General features: G+C 34.6%; 2 protein-coding genes and 1 long non-coding RNA gene across 3 annotated transcripts; 2 read left to right on the top strand and 1 right to left on the bottom strand.

Moving 5' to 3' along the window:
• LOC132049338 (calmodulin-7) lies at nucleotides 1-2494 on the top strand. The gene is made up of 2 exons (XM_059440094.1): nucleotides 1-175; nucleotides 1967-2494. The coding sequence occupies exons 1-2, from the start codon at nucleotides 100-102 to the stop codon at nucleotides 2338-2340; spliced, it is 450 nt and encodes a 149-aa protein (XP_059296077.1). The 5' UTR covers nucleotides 1-99; the 3' UTR covers nucleotides 2341-2494.
• A 1284-nt stretch (nucleotides 2495-3778) lies between these two features.
• Nucleotides 3779-8674, bottom strand: LOC132049336 (ubiquitin-conjugating enzyme E2 22). Its single transcript, XM_059440093.1, has 7 exons — nucleotides 8489-8674; nucleotides 6328-6447; nucleotides 6008-6152; nucleotides 5856-5933; nucleotides 5412-5524; nucleotides 5184-5287; nucleotides 3779-4267 (listed from the first exon to the last, which is right to left on the bottom strand). The coding sequence occupies exons 2-7, from the start codon at nucleotides 6328-6330 to the stop codon at nucleotides 3916-3918; spliced, it is 795 nt and encodes a 264-aa protein (XP_059296076.1). The 5' UTR covers nucleotides 6331-6447; nucleotides 8489-8674; the 3' UTR covers nucleotides 3779-3915.
• LOC132049337 (uncharacterized) lies at nucleotides 8016-8463 on the top strand. Its single transcript, XR_009413074.1, has 2 exons — nucleotides 8016-8278; nucleotides 8331-8463. It is a non-coding gene; the product is annotated as an uncharacterized LOC132049337 (long non-coding RNA).
• Nucleotides 8675-18558: the final 9884 nt, after the last annotated feature.

Raw genomic sequence — 18558 nt, 5'->3', positions numbered from 1 at the left:
AAAAGCACCAACCATCTCATAGAAGAGAACTGAAAAAACTACGTATCAAATAACCGATACTTGTGTCTGAAATTCTAGAACAATCTTCTGTGTAAAAAAATGGCGGATCAGTTGACTGATGACCAGATCTCTGAGTTTAAGGAGGCTTTCAGTTTGTTCGACAAGGATGGAGATGGTCAGATTTTCTTTTAAATGTGTACTGTGTCTCAATTTACATGTTTTGAGAGTCAAACTTCTTTATTTTTTACGGTGAATACAGACAGACAACGTTTTTGAAAAAATAATTTACGTATTTAGCAACTACCAGTCACAATAATTAACTATTTAAAATAATTTAAAGGGTGTGCTGAATATTTTCTTATTTGACTCTTGAAATCCGAACTGTATCACGTAAATGTTTTGTGTTTGATGCTTCTAGCCGTGTGTGGAATCTGTTTGTTTCAGATCTGACGTTTGATTTGTTTTAATTGGTTGATTTTTTAGGTGTTAGTCCTTGTGGTGTTTGGGATTTTAAGGTGACAGATTTTTGTATGAGAATATTTGCTTGGTAAAATCGGAAGAATAGTTTTCCTAGCTTGTGGAAAAGTTGAAAAAAAAAAAAAAACTAGAGAACATGGAAACCATGTAGTTTCAGAGGCGGAATGGATTTTAAACGTCGGGGGCACTATTATCTTAACATAAACGCCAACAAAATTTTTAGGGAAAAAAAACGTGTCGGACCGGGTCACTAATAAGTATAGCAGTGGCGAAAATACAAGTAGTCAAATATGTGTAATAAATAAAATTTAACATAGTGAAGAAAATGAAACCATGTAGTTTGATGCAACATGTGGTGAAGGTTCGAGTCTATGGCTCATTTAACACTTATTGTTTTCCTAAAAATAGGCTCAAAAAATAATTAAAAGTGATTCGATCCTAAGGGTGACATTTATTAATAAGAGCAATTAAATATTTTGGAACCATGAAGGCACTTATCATGCACTCCCACTTATCTGCTGTGTAGTTTGATGTTACTTTGGTGAATAATGAATTGTTGTATTTAGTTTATTAATAAGAGCTATTTTGGAACCATGAGGTCTCATGCTCTGCTGGTGGGAGTTGTAGCCTTATGAAATTAGTTGAGGTGTGCGCAAATTTACTCGGAGAAAAAAAGAAAAAAAGTTAAGATCTATTTTGGAGAAGCTGAGTAAATGGAATTGGATTATACATATAAGCAGAAATAATAATAATCTAATTTAGATGATAGATTTGGCCTTTATAAGTGGTTTCAGCTTGTTTTAAATGCTAACCAAAATCTTTATCTAAATCTTAGGATTTGTTTGAACTGATTGGTTGATGAACTATTAGATGAATGGTTTTGTGTGTTTGGTTGGAAGGCAAGTGTTGAGTTGACATATTGAACATGTGTTCCTTTCATGAGGGAAATGTTTTCTTTTATTGATGGAAAATGTTTTCCTTGGAGATATTTTTTAGTATTCTAACGCCAGAAAATAATTTCATCCTGAAAATTAGTTTCCAAAAATATGTTTTCCTTCATATCAAACACACAAGAATGATGTATGTGTTAGTTATTGTTAGCTTTTGAACGTGTTATGGTATTTAATCCCGCTTGTCTTGTATCATCCGCAAGATTGACTCTTTTCAATTGTGACCTGTCAAATCTTGATTGAGGAAGACGATATGGGGGTTGACAAGGGTGTTAAACGACAGCAGACATTATCTCTTTGTTTTTTGCCAAATAAGACTGATTTTTAGTTCTTACAAATATGGCTTATAAGTTGCTTAATATTGGCCTGTTTAGTTTGTTCTTTTCTGGGGCATAAGTTGGAAAGTAGTGCATTTGCTGTTTTCTACTGTTTGTGTGGATTGGAGAGTAGCTCACTGACCAAATCCAATGTTATGGTCAGAAAGTGTGGTTTGTTGGGTCTTTTTCCTACAGTTAGCTAAATTGCTAAGTTCTGTGTAGGTTGCATCACAACTAAGGAGCTTGGAACTGTGATGAGATCGCTGGGACAGAACCCCACCGAAGCTGAACTCCAGGACATGATAAACGAGGTGGATGCAGATGGTAATGGAACCATTGACTTCCCAGAATTTCTAAACCTCATGGCCAGGAAGATGAAGGATACCGATTCCGAGGAGGAGCTGAAAGAGGCATTCAGAGTCTTCGACAAGGATCAAAATGGCTTCATCTCCGCTGCTGAGCTTCGCCATGTGATGACTAACCTTGGGGAGAAGCTTACTGATGAAGAAGTTGATGAGATGATTAGGGAAGCAGATGTGGATGGTGATGGTCAAATTAACTATGAGGAGTTTGTTAAGGTCATGATGGCCAAGTGATTGCACCATCTCTTGTTAAAGTTTAAGTTTAGACTTGTTAAAAATGTGAAAAAATCCAAAAATATTTCATTGGATAGGATCTGCCTAGTATAATGTGTTTCGTCTTACCATCTGGATGTGTTGGACCTTGAATGAATGTAATTTATTGTTGTAATGGTGGTGGAGTATCTCTCATTTTTTTTTTCTTCTTCCTTTTCTCGATAATCTTTGACTGTTGTGTACTTTCTGTGATCCTCTTAATTGATGGATGCAGTTTCATTAGCACTCTTGTGCTCTTCTTTCCATGAATTACATGACTAACTTCTTTTGAGTTCTTAGTAACTGGCTAAATTTCTTGGTTGCTTTGAATTTTGATGTTAAAAGTTGCAGCTTTTGGTAGCTATGTTGTGCATATAGACTTCGCTCAATAGGTTGGGGGTGTGTGGTTTCGTTTTTCAATTTTGACCTTAGAGAGGCCACACATGATGGATAAATGAATCTTTGCCACACATGATGGGTAAATGAATCTTTGCCACACATGATGGGTAAATGAATCTTATGGATAAATGAATCTTTGCCACACATGATGGGTAAATGAATCTTTCTTTGGCTTGATTGTAGTTTAAAGAGCGTGAAAATCATCCTGCATTTACGAGTCCTATGCCTTACTCTCCTCCATCATCCTGCATTGACAAGTCCTATGCCTTACTCTCCTCCTTTATTCGACTGTTAAATGTTTACCGTGGCCTGGTGGACCTCACATACAGCCAATTCGACGAGAGACATAATTATTATTTGTCATACTTCAGTAAAAAGGCAACCCGGTTCATGCAGCATCCCAAGTTCACGCAGGATCGGTAGAAGGGCCGCGTCCCAAGGGGCTGTAATGCATGAAATCTATCCTAACGCAATCACCTAATTTAACTCACTTTTGGTAAACCTTTAACTCACCCTATGACCCTAATACCATCTCCATTATGAATGAGAACTGGAACAGAAGTTATAGGTACTCAAATCTTGCCGCAATGACATTTTATGCTTTGTGTTAAAGAAGTACTCCATATGTTTTAACTTTTCAGGTAGTTTCCTTTTTCTTTGATCATCAAACATCAGATACATGAATGAACTACCATTCTCAAGGGAAGAAGAGCCGAGTGACTGCCAATAATTAAGACTAGTAAACTACCAAAAATAATTCAACCAATGAAATAACAAATCACAGGACACATTTGGCTTCACACCAGAGGGAACCTCGGTATAATCTTTTTACATGTTGATGTTCTCTTTTAGTTATAACAAAATTATCAATCCAATTTCATATTCCAAATAGCCCATTTTAACAAGGACGCAACTTCGACCACGAGGCTACCACATTGAATATTATTATAAGTTAGCAGTTTCTTGATGGAGTTGCAACTACGTTCATTGCACACTACAGACTGATAATGAACCATAAAACTAGAAAGAAACAACTGAAATAATCCATTTCATTTATCAGGGCATAATACAAATTCAATTCTGCAGGACTGTTTTTCCCATCTATCAAACAAAAGCAACAGAGTAAATGATTTAGTCACATAATCCATTAAAAACAAGTTATAATCTCTTCAAGCTTTTCTTTCTCGCATCAATCTTCTTTTTGTCTGCAGGGAGTTTCGCCACCAATCCAGCTTCCTTCTTCATGGTCAGTGATGGTGGTGCTGCTGACCCACTGACCGCTGTGTCCGCAGTTAGTGGCTGGTCCAGACTGTTTCCTCCTTTTACAATGTTAGCTGTAGGGGCTAACGGAGAAGGCGGTTGGAGAGGTGTAACTCCAGATATCACAGTCTTCTGATCAAGGGTACACAATGAAGTGTGTGTCTGGCCAACATTTAGGGCTGTGGTTGATTCGGAAATAGCTCCTGTTTTTAACTTAGTCTTTGGTTTAGCATGAATACTGGTATAAAGCCTGCATGGTTAAACACGGAGGAGCATTAGACAGTCAAGAAGTGCATTCAAACAGCTAACGTTACTTTAAACTACAAAGGAAGCTTTCTTCTTCATTTTAGTTTTTATTCATCTACAAAAGGGCGGACACAGAGCAGGGCAATAGCTAAAAACAAATATATTCCCCATGACGTCAGCCAGAGTGGTCTAAGTCTGTATTCGACTTAGAGCCTGTTTGGCCAAGCTTCTAAAATCAGCTTATTTGAAAAATGTTTTTTTTCAAAAGTGCTTTTCAAAAAAAGTACTTTTTGGTAAGAAACAGTTTGTGTTGTTTGGGTAATCAGCTTGAAAAACACTTTTGAGCAACAATTAGTGTTTGGCCAAGATTTTAAAAAAGTGTTAGCTAAGTGTGTTTTCTCAAAAGTGTTCTTCAAAAGAGTACTGTTTTGGGGAGAAGCTACTCTTTTCAGCTTCTCAAAAGCAACTTCTGCTTCTACTCAAAAACACATTTTCAACTCCTAAAAGCTTTGGCCAAACACCTCGAATTTGAAAAAAAAGCACTTTGGCCTTGGAGAAGCTTGGTCAAACAAGCTAGCCATTGGATTTATGAGCAGGAATTTTAGGTTTGTGCCTCCAAGACTTTTTATGGCACTTCATCCTCATACATTTTATATATACAAAGAGAGTGAGAATGAGTTGGTTCACTTGGATCTCCTATTTTCATCTCCAGTTTCAACCATTTCAAAATTAACTGTAGGCATTTCTATGAAATTCATAGAAGTTAGCAACTTAAAAGCGTGACAAATCCATGTTCTCACCATAAATAAAATGGCGCTTAGATGCAGGTTAATCAAGCATGACAGTAACCAAGTAAAAATGCACAACATCATAGAAGTGAAGGTGACATGAGTAAGTGAAGTTAGAACACGCTAACTCACCTTGCATGTCTAGCATACTCGTCATAATTATCAAGCAGCATCTTGCCAGCTTGCTCATTTAAAGCAGATTCTGGGAATGGCTCGATCAATAAGCATCTTACCACCTGTTACAAGAAGCGTGACCACAAAAGTAACAAATCAGAGAAAGGAAAAGGTCACTTCACACCTATATTTCCAAAGTCCTCCACAGGCAGACTCGATTTTCACTTAGAAAAAGCAGAAACTTACCATGAGAACATGTCGTAGGCCCAAACTAGGACTCCAATCTTTTTTCAAAGCATTGACACAAATCTCACCATTCGAAGCAATGTTGGGATGAAAAATCTTGGTCAGAAAATAACCTAGAAAGAAATCAAAAAATATAAATAATGTACTCAGCCATATAACAATCAAAAAATTATGTACTCAGCCAACAAGTTGACCTATTTAAATGAAAAGAAAGTGAAAAAAAAAAAAGTTCCTAAAACAAAAGAATAATAAGGGTGAAAATGTAGATTAGGCTCTTTTTTTTCCCGACAAAAGGTACAAAATACGACTTAGGCTCTTGAATTGTGATTAATACAGAGCCAACTGATTGAAACAAAAACTAACACAAAGTTGAACTATATAAGTATAAGACTACAAAGCATGTCACACTGGTAAAACTTGAAACGTTGCAATGTGAAGACAAACCTTTGGGTGGGGAATGGGGGAAATCGTGTGTCAAAATCAACTTCATGCGGAAAACCCCGTTCTCATAAGGAGTCCCAGCTGCATGATAGATAGAGCAATTAGAACAAGTGTGTGTCTCAAGAACTGAAATATAGACAACAAACGTAACATACCTGGGCCCTCAATATCAGCAAATATGGTTGAAAAATCATCATCGTTTACACCTACTTTGATGCCTTCAGGAGGAGTCTCGTCAAGATTTTTCAATTCCTTGGCCAATTGTTTTATCACATTTGGTGGGAGATTTTCATTAGTTGCCTATGCCAAAAACCAAAATTTAGGACCGTATTGATTGACAAATGGCAAAAGGTGCTACATAGGTTAGAGGATGTAACATACTAAATTACTTCAGCACAAGGAATGGAAAAGGAGAAAAATAAAAATGACATTAAGAAACCGAGTACTAGCAACACATTGAATTTGAGGAAAATACCATAGCCAAATATAAGTAGACCTAACAGCAGTTGGCAACTTCGCTGATGAGTTATCAGTGCAGCACGTAGTTTTAGCTGGTAGTTCAGATGTTGAAGACAATCAAGCTTATGAAAGAATCCTGCAAAAGGGCCAGAAAAAGATCGTCAGAATACAATTCTTCAAGACTTGTCCAAACAATCACAAGACACAAGCAAGTAAAGAGCTGTTCTATCTTCAATAAAATTGTGTTAATCAATCCACCAGACGCAGAAAACATATCAGAGAAACCACAAAATGGTCAACAGAAGTACAAGTCCACATACTCCTCCTCTTTATATTAGTCCATACAGTTAGACAAATGTCTAATAAAGTATTGGAAACTCAAGATGAAACAATATACTTGCAATCACACATACAGCTCTTGTTTTCCAACTTACACCATCTACCCGGTAGCACTGACTCTAGGGGCCCTTTTAGTTAAGAAGCTCAATCGAATTCTTGACTTTAATATCGTTCCACTACATAGAGTCAGAAAATTCCCTTCAGAATCAAGACATCAACATCATCAGATATCTTAGTTTGACTAGTTTCAGCATAAAGTCGAACATAAAGACGCTGTCCAGTTCTATGATTAGAAAATCCAACAATTGAAAGAGAAATGTTAGATGCTGAAGTATCCTCATCCTCACTTCATAAAAGATTGATCTAAAAGACTAAAACTACTTGACCCTGAAAGCCAATCAGAAAATGATAGTACTGAAGCTACAGTGCTACAAAGAAAGATTAGTAAAAGAATCTGAGCATCCAACCAAAGACGAAAGGTGAAATGGTGTGCATTCCGGCAAAAAATATTCACTCCGTGACCCAAATGTTGCTCAAACTGTCACTAAATCAATTAGTTACAAGATTTCAAGTGACCCATTGATATTGAGAATGCACGAATTCACAGTCGATCACATATTCCCCAATCTGGTAAATTCCAAAGTGGATAGGCATTACAAAAAACCGAGCTACTTTTTTTGTTTGATAAGGTAAAAGTAACAAAAACAAGCTACTTAGAATGTTTGGCCCTTGACAATTAACATCCCTTAATGGCAGCAACATGTCATTTCTTATAACTGCCCTCAAAGACGGTGCTTTAGTTTAAATAACTTTTCACAAACATTTCTAGTACACGTTTCACCAGATAATTACAAACATTAAGATTAAAGAATGATTATTTCCAATAAGCAAACAACAGAGTAACAGATGCTAAAAGAACTAACAACACGTCCAGAGAAAGATATGTTTGGCATCCTAGCCAAAAGTTGAACACCGTCGAACCAGTAATCAAGATGAACAACTTTCAGTATAACCATGACAAAATTAATCAGTGCCAAAATCATTTATGCACAAGGTTGTCTGCCTAACCATGTTGACACAAGATTGAAATCAAAATAGAATACAGCAAATAATCAACCAACCTTTCTCAAAATTCAATTTCAAGTATGGTTCTCCATAAGACAAACTAAAACCCTAGAAAGATGAAGAGGGGAAAATAGTTGTTACATATTTCAAACACTTATTTAGTGTGGATGATTGAAGACTCAAAAGGATCTTGCACTTTGGTGATTTCAACAAAGGGGAAAAATGAGAAATTGCTTATCACAACCAAAGTCAAAGACTTGATAAGACACTTTCCAAACCCACTTTAAATCAAATCAAACACCCAATCTTGCTATTTACACATACACCAATGCACCAAAATAAGTGAAAACCTAATCAGTCAAGTAAAGAGATCCTACACCTTAACAATTAAACCCCACACACAGGTCCAACAATGAAAGCAAAGAACTTAACACACACACACACACACACACAAAAAATAAAATTAAAAAATCCCCTTTAACAATTAACATCAGATTAAGTATCGATCAGACTCAAAACTTCAAGAAATGGCAACCCCAATTTTAAAAATCAAATCTTTATTAGTCCCAATTCAAGAAATGGTAACCCCAATTCCAAAAATCAAATCTTTATTAGTCCCAAGTCAAGAAATGGCAACCCCAATTCCAAAAATCAAATCTTTATTAGTCCCAAGTCAAGAATCAGGTACCAAAAATCAAGATTGAATAAAAAACAGTCATCAAGATAGTGCTATAAACAGAATTCAAGAGAAACCCCAGATGGGAAAAATTCACCTTTGTGCAGATTGAGAGAAGATAGAGAGAGATTGAAAGGAACACAAGTGGGTAAAATGGGTGTGGGATTAGAGGAGTAAGGGGTCTATTTGCTTTCCTTTTCCCTAACTTGGAACAACACCCACAAATATCCAGAAAGCGAAGCCTTTTAATAAATTGGGTTTTGATTGATGTATATGTATGTTGTTGTACATGTACGTTACACACACCAACAGAGTCCAGAGAGGAAAGTATAGAATATAAGGAAAAAGTGAGAAAATAATTGGTTTTAATTTTATTTTCAGAGGGTACGCTTGTGAATAAGAGAATAAAAAAAAACAGAAAAAAATGAAGGTATCTTTGATGAAATTTGAATTTTGTATAACAACAACATACCTAGTGAAATCCTACAATGTGGGATCTGGGGAGGATAAAATGTATGCAGAAATTACCTTACCTTGGAAGGTATAGATGGAGGCCGATTCCGAAAGACCCTCAGCTCAAGAAAAAACATTGCAAAAAAGGTCAGATAGGGACAAGAAATTCAAAGCAATATGAAATTGAAAGTAACGAGAGTGAAAAAGCTATGATAAATCAGTCTGAAAAAAGCAACAGTAGCTACCACAGATAAATAAGATAATTGAAGTACAAGAAACAATAGATGGTAGCACAAATCAGAGGACAAGAAAGTAAAGAGCAAAGCTGTGACTACTAATACGGAAGGATAAGCGGGACTACCTACCAACCTTCTACCCTAATATGAGTCCTCCATAACCCATATCTAAGGTCATGTCCTCGATAAGCTGAAACTGCACCATGTCCTGTCTAATCACCACTCCCCAATACAAAATTTGAATCTTGTACCACTTCAATAAACGATATCACTAATCTCAAATAAGAAAAAATACGGTACTCGATCTTTATGAACTTGGTAATGAGAACTTACGAAGAGTTAAATTTTGACCTTATGGTGAAAGTGAGTTTTGGTCAGATTCATGAATAGGTTGTGTTTCACGCGGTGTTCAGCAAGGTTTATAACTTCGGAATTTATACGTGAATCAAGATCTAGTACGTACGATGCAAATAATCTATACAATTTCAACATCTTTTGATCGAGCAAATTCCAGGATGAAAAAAATCTTGAAAGAGATAATCATGAACAAAATAGCAAAAGACCAAACGAGCAAAAAGCCATGAAGATTGACGGTAAAAGCGTAAGATTTTATGCGAGAGGGTAGAGCCCTTGATCATTTCAAGAATTCAATTATCCTTATATTCAAATTAATTAATATAGTAACAACATTAGTATGTGATCGTCCAAAATTTAATCTTAGCTTATGAGTAACTTTAATTATTTGTAAAAAATTTCTAGTTAATTGCTTTTGTAAAGGTGCTCTTAGTTTCAACGATAATAGATTCACAGTTTATTTTATATTTTTACGGTATAAATCTAATTGCTGAAAGTGATTATTAGACTTTATAAATTTATATTTCAGTAAGCATGTTTTGTCATTATGTCTCTTTTTGTCTTTCCTTAAGATTCAAAATAAGTTAAATTTAACCCCCTCAATAATTGGGATTATAAAATAAAACACTCCCTCCTTCTTTGTATTAAGGAACTACATGAACTAGAATTTATGTAATTACCCGGAAATTATTAAAACAAATCATCTTCGTAATCACAAATAATCCTTTTATGAATGCCATAGATTATAAAGAGGTTTTTAAATTTAAAATTATCTAATAAATTGCTATGCCAATGGCAATTATTTGTCAATTCAATAGGGATATCTAAAATAGTTGGCATGGTCATTGTGTCACGCCCCGTTGACAATAATCGCCTCTATGTTCCGATTGTAGGTCCACCTATGAACAAATAATTGGGTAGCTTGTACTTTTTGATTTTTTTGCAATGTTTCAATATTTTATGTTACACGACAACAACCATAATTCTTCGATCTAAATAAGTTGGAGTTGGCTATATGAATTCTCGATTTTATATTTGAACTTATTTCATATCACGAGCATGCTAAACAAAACATATTCTCAACTAGTAGATATCACTTATCTAGTTATATGTATTTTTTCTTAGTATGTACTGATTGTAGGTCATTCGAGACAACTTCTTGTACAGCTATCTCATTCCCTGCTAACACCTTCACTTACCGTAGTTGAAACACCTAAATCGTCCATCTGTAGGTCGACACGGGACATGTCCAAACTATCTCAAACGACTTTCTAATATTTTATCTCAATGCGCGTTTTTTCGGAACCAAAATTTGAACATTTATGGGTTTGAGGTTTTAGTTTCTTAAAGTTATTGGTTTCTAATTAATAATTTGTATATGTTCAATGAATTTTCTAATACAAATATAAAGTTTGGACCAAAACTACTGAGTTCGATCGAACCCGCACCCGATGAGATAGCTCCGCCCCAGTCAATGCATGCTATTTGACACCTTTTGGTGAGTGTGTTCATTTTAATATCTACGACAAGTGATATGCTGAATTTTAATATTTTAAGTTATATCCTTTAATTGTCAATAGTTTTCATATTAATTTGTGCACATCTCTAACTTAAATGATGTTAATGTACATATGTTTAGCATGAGCTTCGGTAGATGGAGGATTCCTCAACATGACTGCCCAAGCTCAAAGGACATTTCTAAATTAAATAAATAAACCATATATATTTAATTAGAGGTACAAGCAGAGGCGGATCCAGCATTTAAACTCTGTGGGTTCAATCTTACAGTTTTTAGTATTGAACCCATTATATTTAAAAGTTAAGGACTCATATCTACTATATATTACAATTTTTTACCCTTAAATTTATGCTCTGCCTCGAAAGTGAACCCCCACTTAATAGGCTATACGCCCTGGGTACAAGCCAATGAATCCATAAATTCTTCTGCTTGATGAAAAACATCCTAAGACACATAACTCCAATTAATTACATTGACAGGAAAAAATATTACTACCATTAAAAAAGAACACTATAGTAATATATAACTAATCAATATAAGGATAAGGATGATAATAATTAAGTCCTTTGGTTGTTGACTCATACAAGAGATGCCTGGATTAATTCCACAAACCAAATTATATCTTTATTTGGAATAAGTATTATTTATTGATTGATTATGAAGAGCATTTGGTCTTCTTTCTTATAATTAAAAATATTATTTCCTTTTTTAATAAAGAAAAGTAGGTATTTATTTAATTTAATATTGTCGGGTTCTGGACACTATTCTCGAATTCAAATTTGCCGACACTTTGTGGCTCGTTTATTGACCGTTGGACCGTCCTCTTCAAAAACTAGCCGTTGGCCCTGCCAGCTTTTTATTATCTTGCATTTTTCTTTTCTTTTAAAAAACTTGGTTTCAAAAATTTGAACTAATAATTGAGATTATTTCAAATAAGTGATTGTTTAGCCTTAAGTTGAGGAGAGCTGTTCACAAGCAGTGGTTATGAGCTCTTTCTTGTTAGGTTCGAAGAGGCCGCGCCTTCGGTTACTAGTGGATTGAATAACCTTTTTTTTTGAGTGCCAACAAAGTGCATGTGTTCTTGGTTAATAAAAACACAAGTATAGGCTGGAGGACTGATACTATAAGTAGGACAAAGGCCTTCAAAGAGAAATGAAAGGATTTTTGGAGCATTTTTCCCTTATCCAAGGAATCCCTTTCTTGACATTTGTATTTGAGAGAGAGAGCTATGCTTAGGTCAGTTCCTTCGATCCACTTTTTGGTAAGCCAAAAGTGCACTTTAGGTAAGTAAGTAGTCCCGTATGAAATTCGAGAAAACATTCATATCCGGCACTTGAGGAGGTCAATCTTAAGTGTTGGAAGCTACCGCTACGGACTCCCCTCATCGAGAAAGGATAGGCAATTGAGAGAGAATAGGGCGATAGCGACGGACACGAGCCCCGAAATAGAAAGAAAGATTACTTCCGTAGAGGAGAGGGAAAGTCGGGCGACGATAGGGCGATAAGCTAGGTTTTGATTGTTTATCCTTTCCGCGCTTGTCTTGTATTGAGGTATACCGAAGAAATGAGTAAAAGTAGGTAACGAAGGGGAGGGATTGCTCTTTTTTATTAGTGAGGACAAGCCGCTTTCATTTTCAACAATCTAATGCCACACCAACCCTTTAATTTAAAGAGTAGGCGGTTCGTATCTTTCTATGACCCCTAATAAGAAGTCGGAGGATAGGCAGAGCAAGAGTTTCTTGAAGTCTGCCGGCGCGCTTCTTCATTCATCCATTTAGGCCGACTAGGAACACGTGGATCCGGGGAACTCAGCTGGGAACGCCTTCTTACTAGTAGGAGCTAATCACAGTAAGAGAGTCCAATCTCTGAAATAGAGCTTAGTCTCTCCATAGTAGTCTACTAGTAGAAGGCTTAGGTTATGACTTGATCCAATAGAAATAGCGCGGAGTTGCTTAGAGTCAGAGGTAGGGAATTTCCTCCGGAGTGGAACATAGGGGATCTTGTTCAAGCTATTATGGGAGACGAAGACTGACCCATTTTTTCAACTTTAAACTTGAAATAAAGCTTTTACGAAAGTTTTCACCTGATAATTTAGGTATGAAACTAAAAAAAAGGTGATACTTGAGATGTGTTCTTGACCATTATCTCTTTTTTAAAAAAAAAAAAAAAAAAACTTAACTTCGAATATTACTTTTTTTAAAAAAAAAAATATATCAATTAATTCATGGCCAACGCCTATTAATTGTCCCATTTTCAACATCAAATTGGATCGGTGGTTCAGAGTACTAGAAGCGAATAGTCTAAATATTTCCTTTTAAATTATCAAATCATTATTTTTTAGACTAACATATTGAATTACTAAAAGGAAAAAATACGAGATTTTGCATTTATGCAAAGTTTCGTTGTTGTGCCATATCGAATGCACGTTGCTCGACTCTTTGTGTACAAATATGACACGTGCAAATGTGGAGGTATGTTGTATTTTATTTTCCTTGTAGATGGTGGAATTTTAGTATTGTGTTTAATTGTATTTGGAGTTTGAGGTATTTCAAGATGATATATTTTCGTAAAGTTGTTATTTAAGGATTATTGTGTCGGTCGATAAACACTTCTACATTCTTAACTAGTGATTTTGGATTTGAGCTTTGAGAATAAAATCGTATTTAGTAGGGAGCATTGCACCCCTAAAGTAAGACTTCCCAACACGAATTCGGATTAGTCGGGCTCCAAAGTGGATGTCGGACACTAGGTGAGAAATCAAAAAAGAAAAAAAGGATTATAACTCTATTAAGAATCAATATTGCGCCTATACTATCAGAAATTGAATAATTTTGCCACATATTATACTTTTGAGTATTATCTTAATCAGCCATTAGGAAAAAGCTTTGTTTTTGCGCTTGATCCTAATGGAGCTCCAATATAAAGTATAAAAGAAGGTAATTTTATTTCATAGTCAAAAGTAAAGAGATAAATTTGAACCTTTTTTCTCAAAGTACTTTGACACTTGGAGTACTTATTTCAAGTTGGAGCCCTGTTAATGCCAATGATAACGGCAAGACAATTTGCTAACACAAAAACACGAATAAACTCAAATATATCTAAAGGTAAAATTAAGCCTTTTTTAATACTGTAAAGACAAATTTGAACCTTTTCAATTAGAAAAAAAAAACAAGGAATAACTTATAAGACCAATTTGAAGCATCTAATCTCTTCCAAATAAGTGTTAGGATTTTGTTAGTTGGTAAAGAGACCATTTGACAAGAACTTTATTTGATTTCATCTTATTTGATTTCATCTATTGGTGGGATTAGACAATTAACTTTGGCATCGTTTGCTTTTTCTTTTTTAAGCCAAAAGTAGGTTGATTGGGGTAAATAATGAGCATATTATGGCAAGTGAATTAACTGGTAACTGTACCATTAATCTTCAAAGTGATGCCATATTTCAAATATTCAATTATTTGTGAATATTGCTTAATCATTTTTCCTTCTTATAACCATCAAACTTTATGTATCCATATTAATCAACTTAGACTACTGTTGTATTCACGTTGACCCACCACAATCTTCTTTGTTTATTTGAATTTTAGATCAGCCATGATTTGCGAAGCTTATAAAGTTAAATATTTATGCGTACCCGGTATTTACACCAAACTATACAATCTAACCTCAGCGGTTAAAAATTAAAGTGAGAATACATATCACTTAATCATAATTAAGTAATAAATATGTATTGTGAAAAACATAATTGCTTTCGTTGGTTTGATCTGAATATTGGGTGGGGCTAATTTTTACAAAAATAGTGACATCATACAACTTGGCAAAATCAATTTCTATAAGCTCATCTCACAACTAGGAAAAGTTTGCATCAAGCATGTCACATTCTTGTTGCTTATATAGCTTACAAACAAGAAGAAGTACAAGGTAGTAACAATTTAGGTTCTATTATAAAATAATAAAGCAAGAACAAGAATATTTGTAGAAGAAGAGAGAAGAGAGTTCTTATTTCTTATGAGGGATGAAATACAATGAAGAGAACCTCTCTATTTATAGGAGAGAATTGACTTGGTGCCAAAGTCACAAACCCTAGCAAACCCTAAAATTCCTCCTAAAGATAGACATCACAATATTATAATAATATTTATAACACTCCCCCTTGATGTCTATTTCGATAGATAATATGTCTCATTAAAACCTTACTAGAAAAAACCAGTGGAAAAAATTCTAGTGAAGGAAAAAGAGTACACATTTCTAATAATACGCCATTTGGTTGCCTCATTAAAAACCTTACAAGGAAAAACCCAGTGGGACAAAAACCTTGAAAGGGAAAAAGAGTACAACGCGTATTAACTCCCCCTGATGAGAACTTCAATCAAAAAATTTGAATCTTCACATCTCAATCTTGTGCACCATATTCTCAAATGTTACAGTTGGTAGAGACTTGGTGAATAAATCAGTCATATTATCGCTCGAACAAATCTCTTGCATGTTAATATCACCATTCTTCTGGAGATCGTGTGTGAAGAACAACTTGGTGAGTTATGCCTTGTCCTTTTATGAATCCACTCTTTAGTTGGGCTATGTATGATGCTGCATCTTCAGTCTTTGAATAGAGTTGTATTGTTGAAATCACTCCAAGTGTATTCCCAACTTTCTTTATAAACAAATGTTATCTTTATATGATTTGACTGTCATGTAGAACAACATCGTATGATCAACATAAAGATATGGCACTTCAGGACCAAAGAATTCTGCAAGTTTCTCATTTCAACTTCTTTCAGCAGAAAATATATTGCTTTTGAGAGCTCTTCAAGAGTTTCAATAATATTCAAGTCATCAACTTGCACCAACAATATGACAGATTTTGATTTCCACAAAGACGTAAGGATAAATAGAGTCATTTGTGCCCTTAGTCAGTGAATATTCACTAAGGTGATAAAATCGCGTTCACCTTGCTTCACTTAATTCATACGAGAATTATGAACAAATTTCTACAACTTGTATATGCTTCAGGCATTCAAAATTTTTCAGGAATTTTCATATAATTTTGTCAAGTAATTCATATGGGCTGTGACAACATCCATTTCTATTTAAATATGTGACATCTTCGGGTGTCTGGACAGCAGGTCCAATAAGCTTTACGCTTACCAAGATGCATCATTTCACTTGATAATAATTTCTACGTTAGCATGCTTTAATAAACGTAGAGTTTAGATCCTCACAACCTTTTACAATATTGCGCTATATTGTACCAAAGATATAGTCGACGATATATTATCTTGTATCGGTTTGCAATAGGACATAACTTATTGAGATCTCATCACTTCTATTATTTTTAGGTACCTAACCTCTCATAAGGTTTCATAAAGTGTTATGTCGTAGGCTCTTCAAGAGCACATTACCTCCTTATAATGATCATTGATCATTTGCTCCTCTTTCTTTTCAATGATTATTGCATTTGGAACCGATTAGTCTACCACGCTTCATGCATGTTATAGACTCTCGTCCTTCGGGGACATGAATTTAATAGGAGCATTTTGCATTGAAATTAGAAATTAATTTTGGGTCGCAAATGCTTCTAGCATTTGAGTTGAATTATTTTTTGAATGAGGATCATACTAATGATAATTCATAACATATTCCTACCGTTTATTCTCTCCCCCTATGTTAGAAAAACTAACATATATCCCATCTTCTTTGGGGGAATCTATCTTTGTGCATCATGGTAGATTAATTAATCATATACCACACACGAAAAAACTGTTAGATGGAAATATCTGGTTCCTAACCCTGAACCAATTGTGAAGGGAGAATTATCATAATTTATTGGTCTGAAGCATACAAATGATGTTGTATATCATATCTCAGACCACCATATGAAGCTTTGTTCTCATAAACAATGGTTTAGCTATATATCGGAGGCATTCAATGCCAAATAAACCGGCATTAACAAGATGAATTATCTTGATTACATACTCTGAAAATTGTGCTCTCAACTCAATTATTTTGAGCAAGTAACTTTGCATATGTCAAACTGCAGGTTGACAATAAACACATATGTGACTGTCTTATCGATGCATCTATTTGAGACATCACATAATAGGTGAACGGACCCATATTCACCTTTTATATTTTTTTCAGAGTTAGGAAATTCAATCCCAACATTATCCAGTATAATCCACTTATCATGAGAACAAGCAACAAAAATAAATTCTTGAAGAATCTTCTGGTTCTTCAATATATGTCGAATATTCAATCTGCATATCAGATTTGAATCGAGATGGTCAAATTGCTCATGCCAACTGATAAAGTTATCTATACTAGTAAACTTCAGATTTACCATGCCATGTGCTATTTGTTTTAGTAAACTTCTGATTTACTAAGACATGAATTATTTTTCGCATCGATAAACTTCTGGTTACCATGACATGTGATTTCATCATGCTTATATTGTAGTATACTTTGGAGAATAAGGCGTGTAACCTTTCACATACTATAATTTTGAAGATATTTAATCCTCCCGTCATTTATAGCTTCAATATGATAGTCATGATTTACTTAAGTAAACTTCGGGTTTACTACAACTTGTGTTTCGATCATAACAACTTTTGTGTAGTACAATCTAGAAAGAATTACAAAATAAAGATATAAGCTCTTCAGGAGCCTTTAATTTATTCTCCATAATCACATATTGTTTGGACACTACTAGTGCCGTGATCTTCTAGATAAATAATTAGCTCTTCTGGAGCCCTTAATTGATTTAGTATTGTCAAATATTACATTGACATCGCTAGTGTCATGACAAAAAAACAATGCAACCAAATGAATATTACAATGACATTCTTAAATTCATACATGACAAAACGTAAACATTAAGTTATACAGTCTTTGGTACTTCTATCATCAAATTCTATGGTAAATATCTCCTTCAGGGAGAACACCCACTAACATCCGAATATTTTATATCAAAGCGACAACCACATAGTTATTTCTTTCTTCAGGAAGGTTTTTGTACGAATTGTTATTTCCTTCTGGAAAATCAGTAAGTAAACATAATATCTTTATGTGGTTATAGGAGAAAGTATTCTACAAAATTTGTATCCTTTTGCCTTAGAATGATACATAATAAAAAAAAATCCAAGATGATTTGACGTACGACAGGTATGTGCAGCAATGACCTTCATGCCACAAAATAACATGTATATTCTTCGTTGTTTTATCTCTTCAGGTGGTGTGTTGTGGTATTTCTTCATTCACTTCGGGGAATGAAACCTGGTCATTTAGATGAGCTTTATACATAATTTTCAATAGCTCATTATTTCTCTCAATAAAAAAAACATATGAAAATACTACCACTTCTAATGATTATGAGCATAAATTTAGCACCACGTCTATAAGCAAATTCATAATTAACAATTATGGATAAGCAAATCACAATAAACTTCAAGCACAGTAAAAAGTAGCACAAGCACATTTTGATCTCAATTAATAAATTGGTCCTCACTTGCAACTGCTTCTAAGAATAATTATTCAGAATTTCCGATCAAAAGAGTTAATATTTGAATTGGTTTCTATCTTCACTTTTTGGCATCTACGTTCTTGCCTTT

This window comes from Lycium ferocissimum, chromosome 3, assembly GCF_029784015.1.
Source record: "Lycium ferocissimum isolate CSIRO_LF1 chromosome 3, AGI_CSIRO_Lferr_CH_V1, whole genome shotgun sequence".
Taxonomy (NCBI): Eukaryota; Viridiplantae; Streptophyta; class Magnoliopsida; order Solanales; family Solanaceae; genus Lycium; species Lycium ferocissimum.
This window is presented reverse-complemented; position numbering and strand designations above follow the sequence as displayed.

Bases quoted from the DNA above. Each gene is read 5' to 3' on its own strand.
- LOC132049338 (XM_059440094.1), top strand. From the start codon at position 100: ATGGCGGATCAGTTGACTGATGACCAGATCTCTGAGTTTAAGGAGGCT. The intron at 176-1,966 runs GTCAGATTTTCT...AGTTCTGTGTAG, and splicing joins GTTCGACAAGGATGGAGATG to GTTGCATCACAACTAAGGAG.
- LOC132049336 (XM_059440093.1), bottom strand. The intron at 5,934-6,007 runs GTATGTTACGTT...TCTATCATGCAG, and splicing joins TGCTGATATTGAGGGCCCAG to CTGGGACTCCTTATGAGAAC. The intron at 5,525-5,855 runs GTTTGTCTTCAC...ATTTCTTTCTAG, and splicing joins CCCCCATTCCCCACCCAAAG to GTTATTTTCTGACCAAGATT.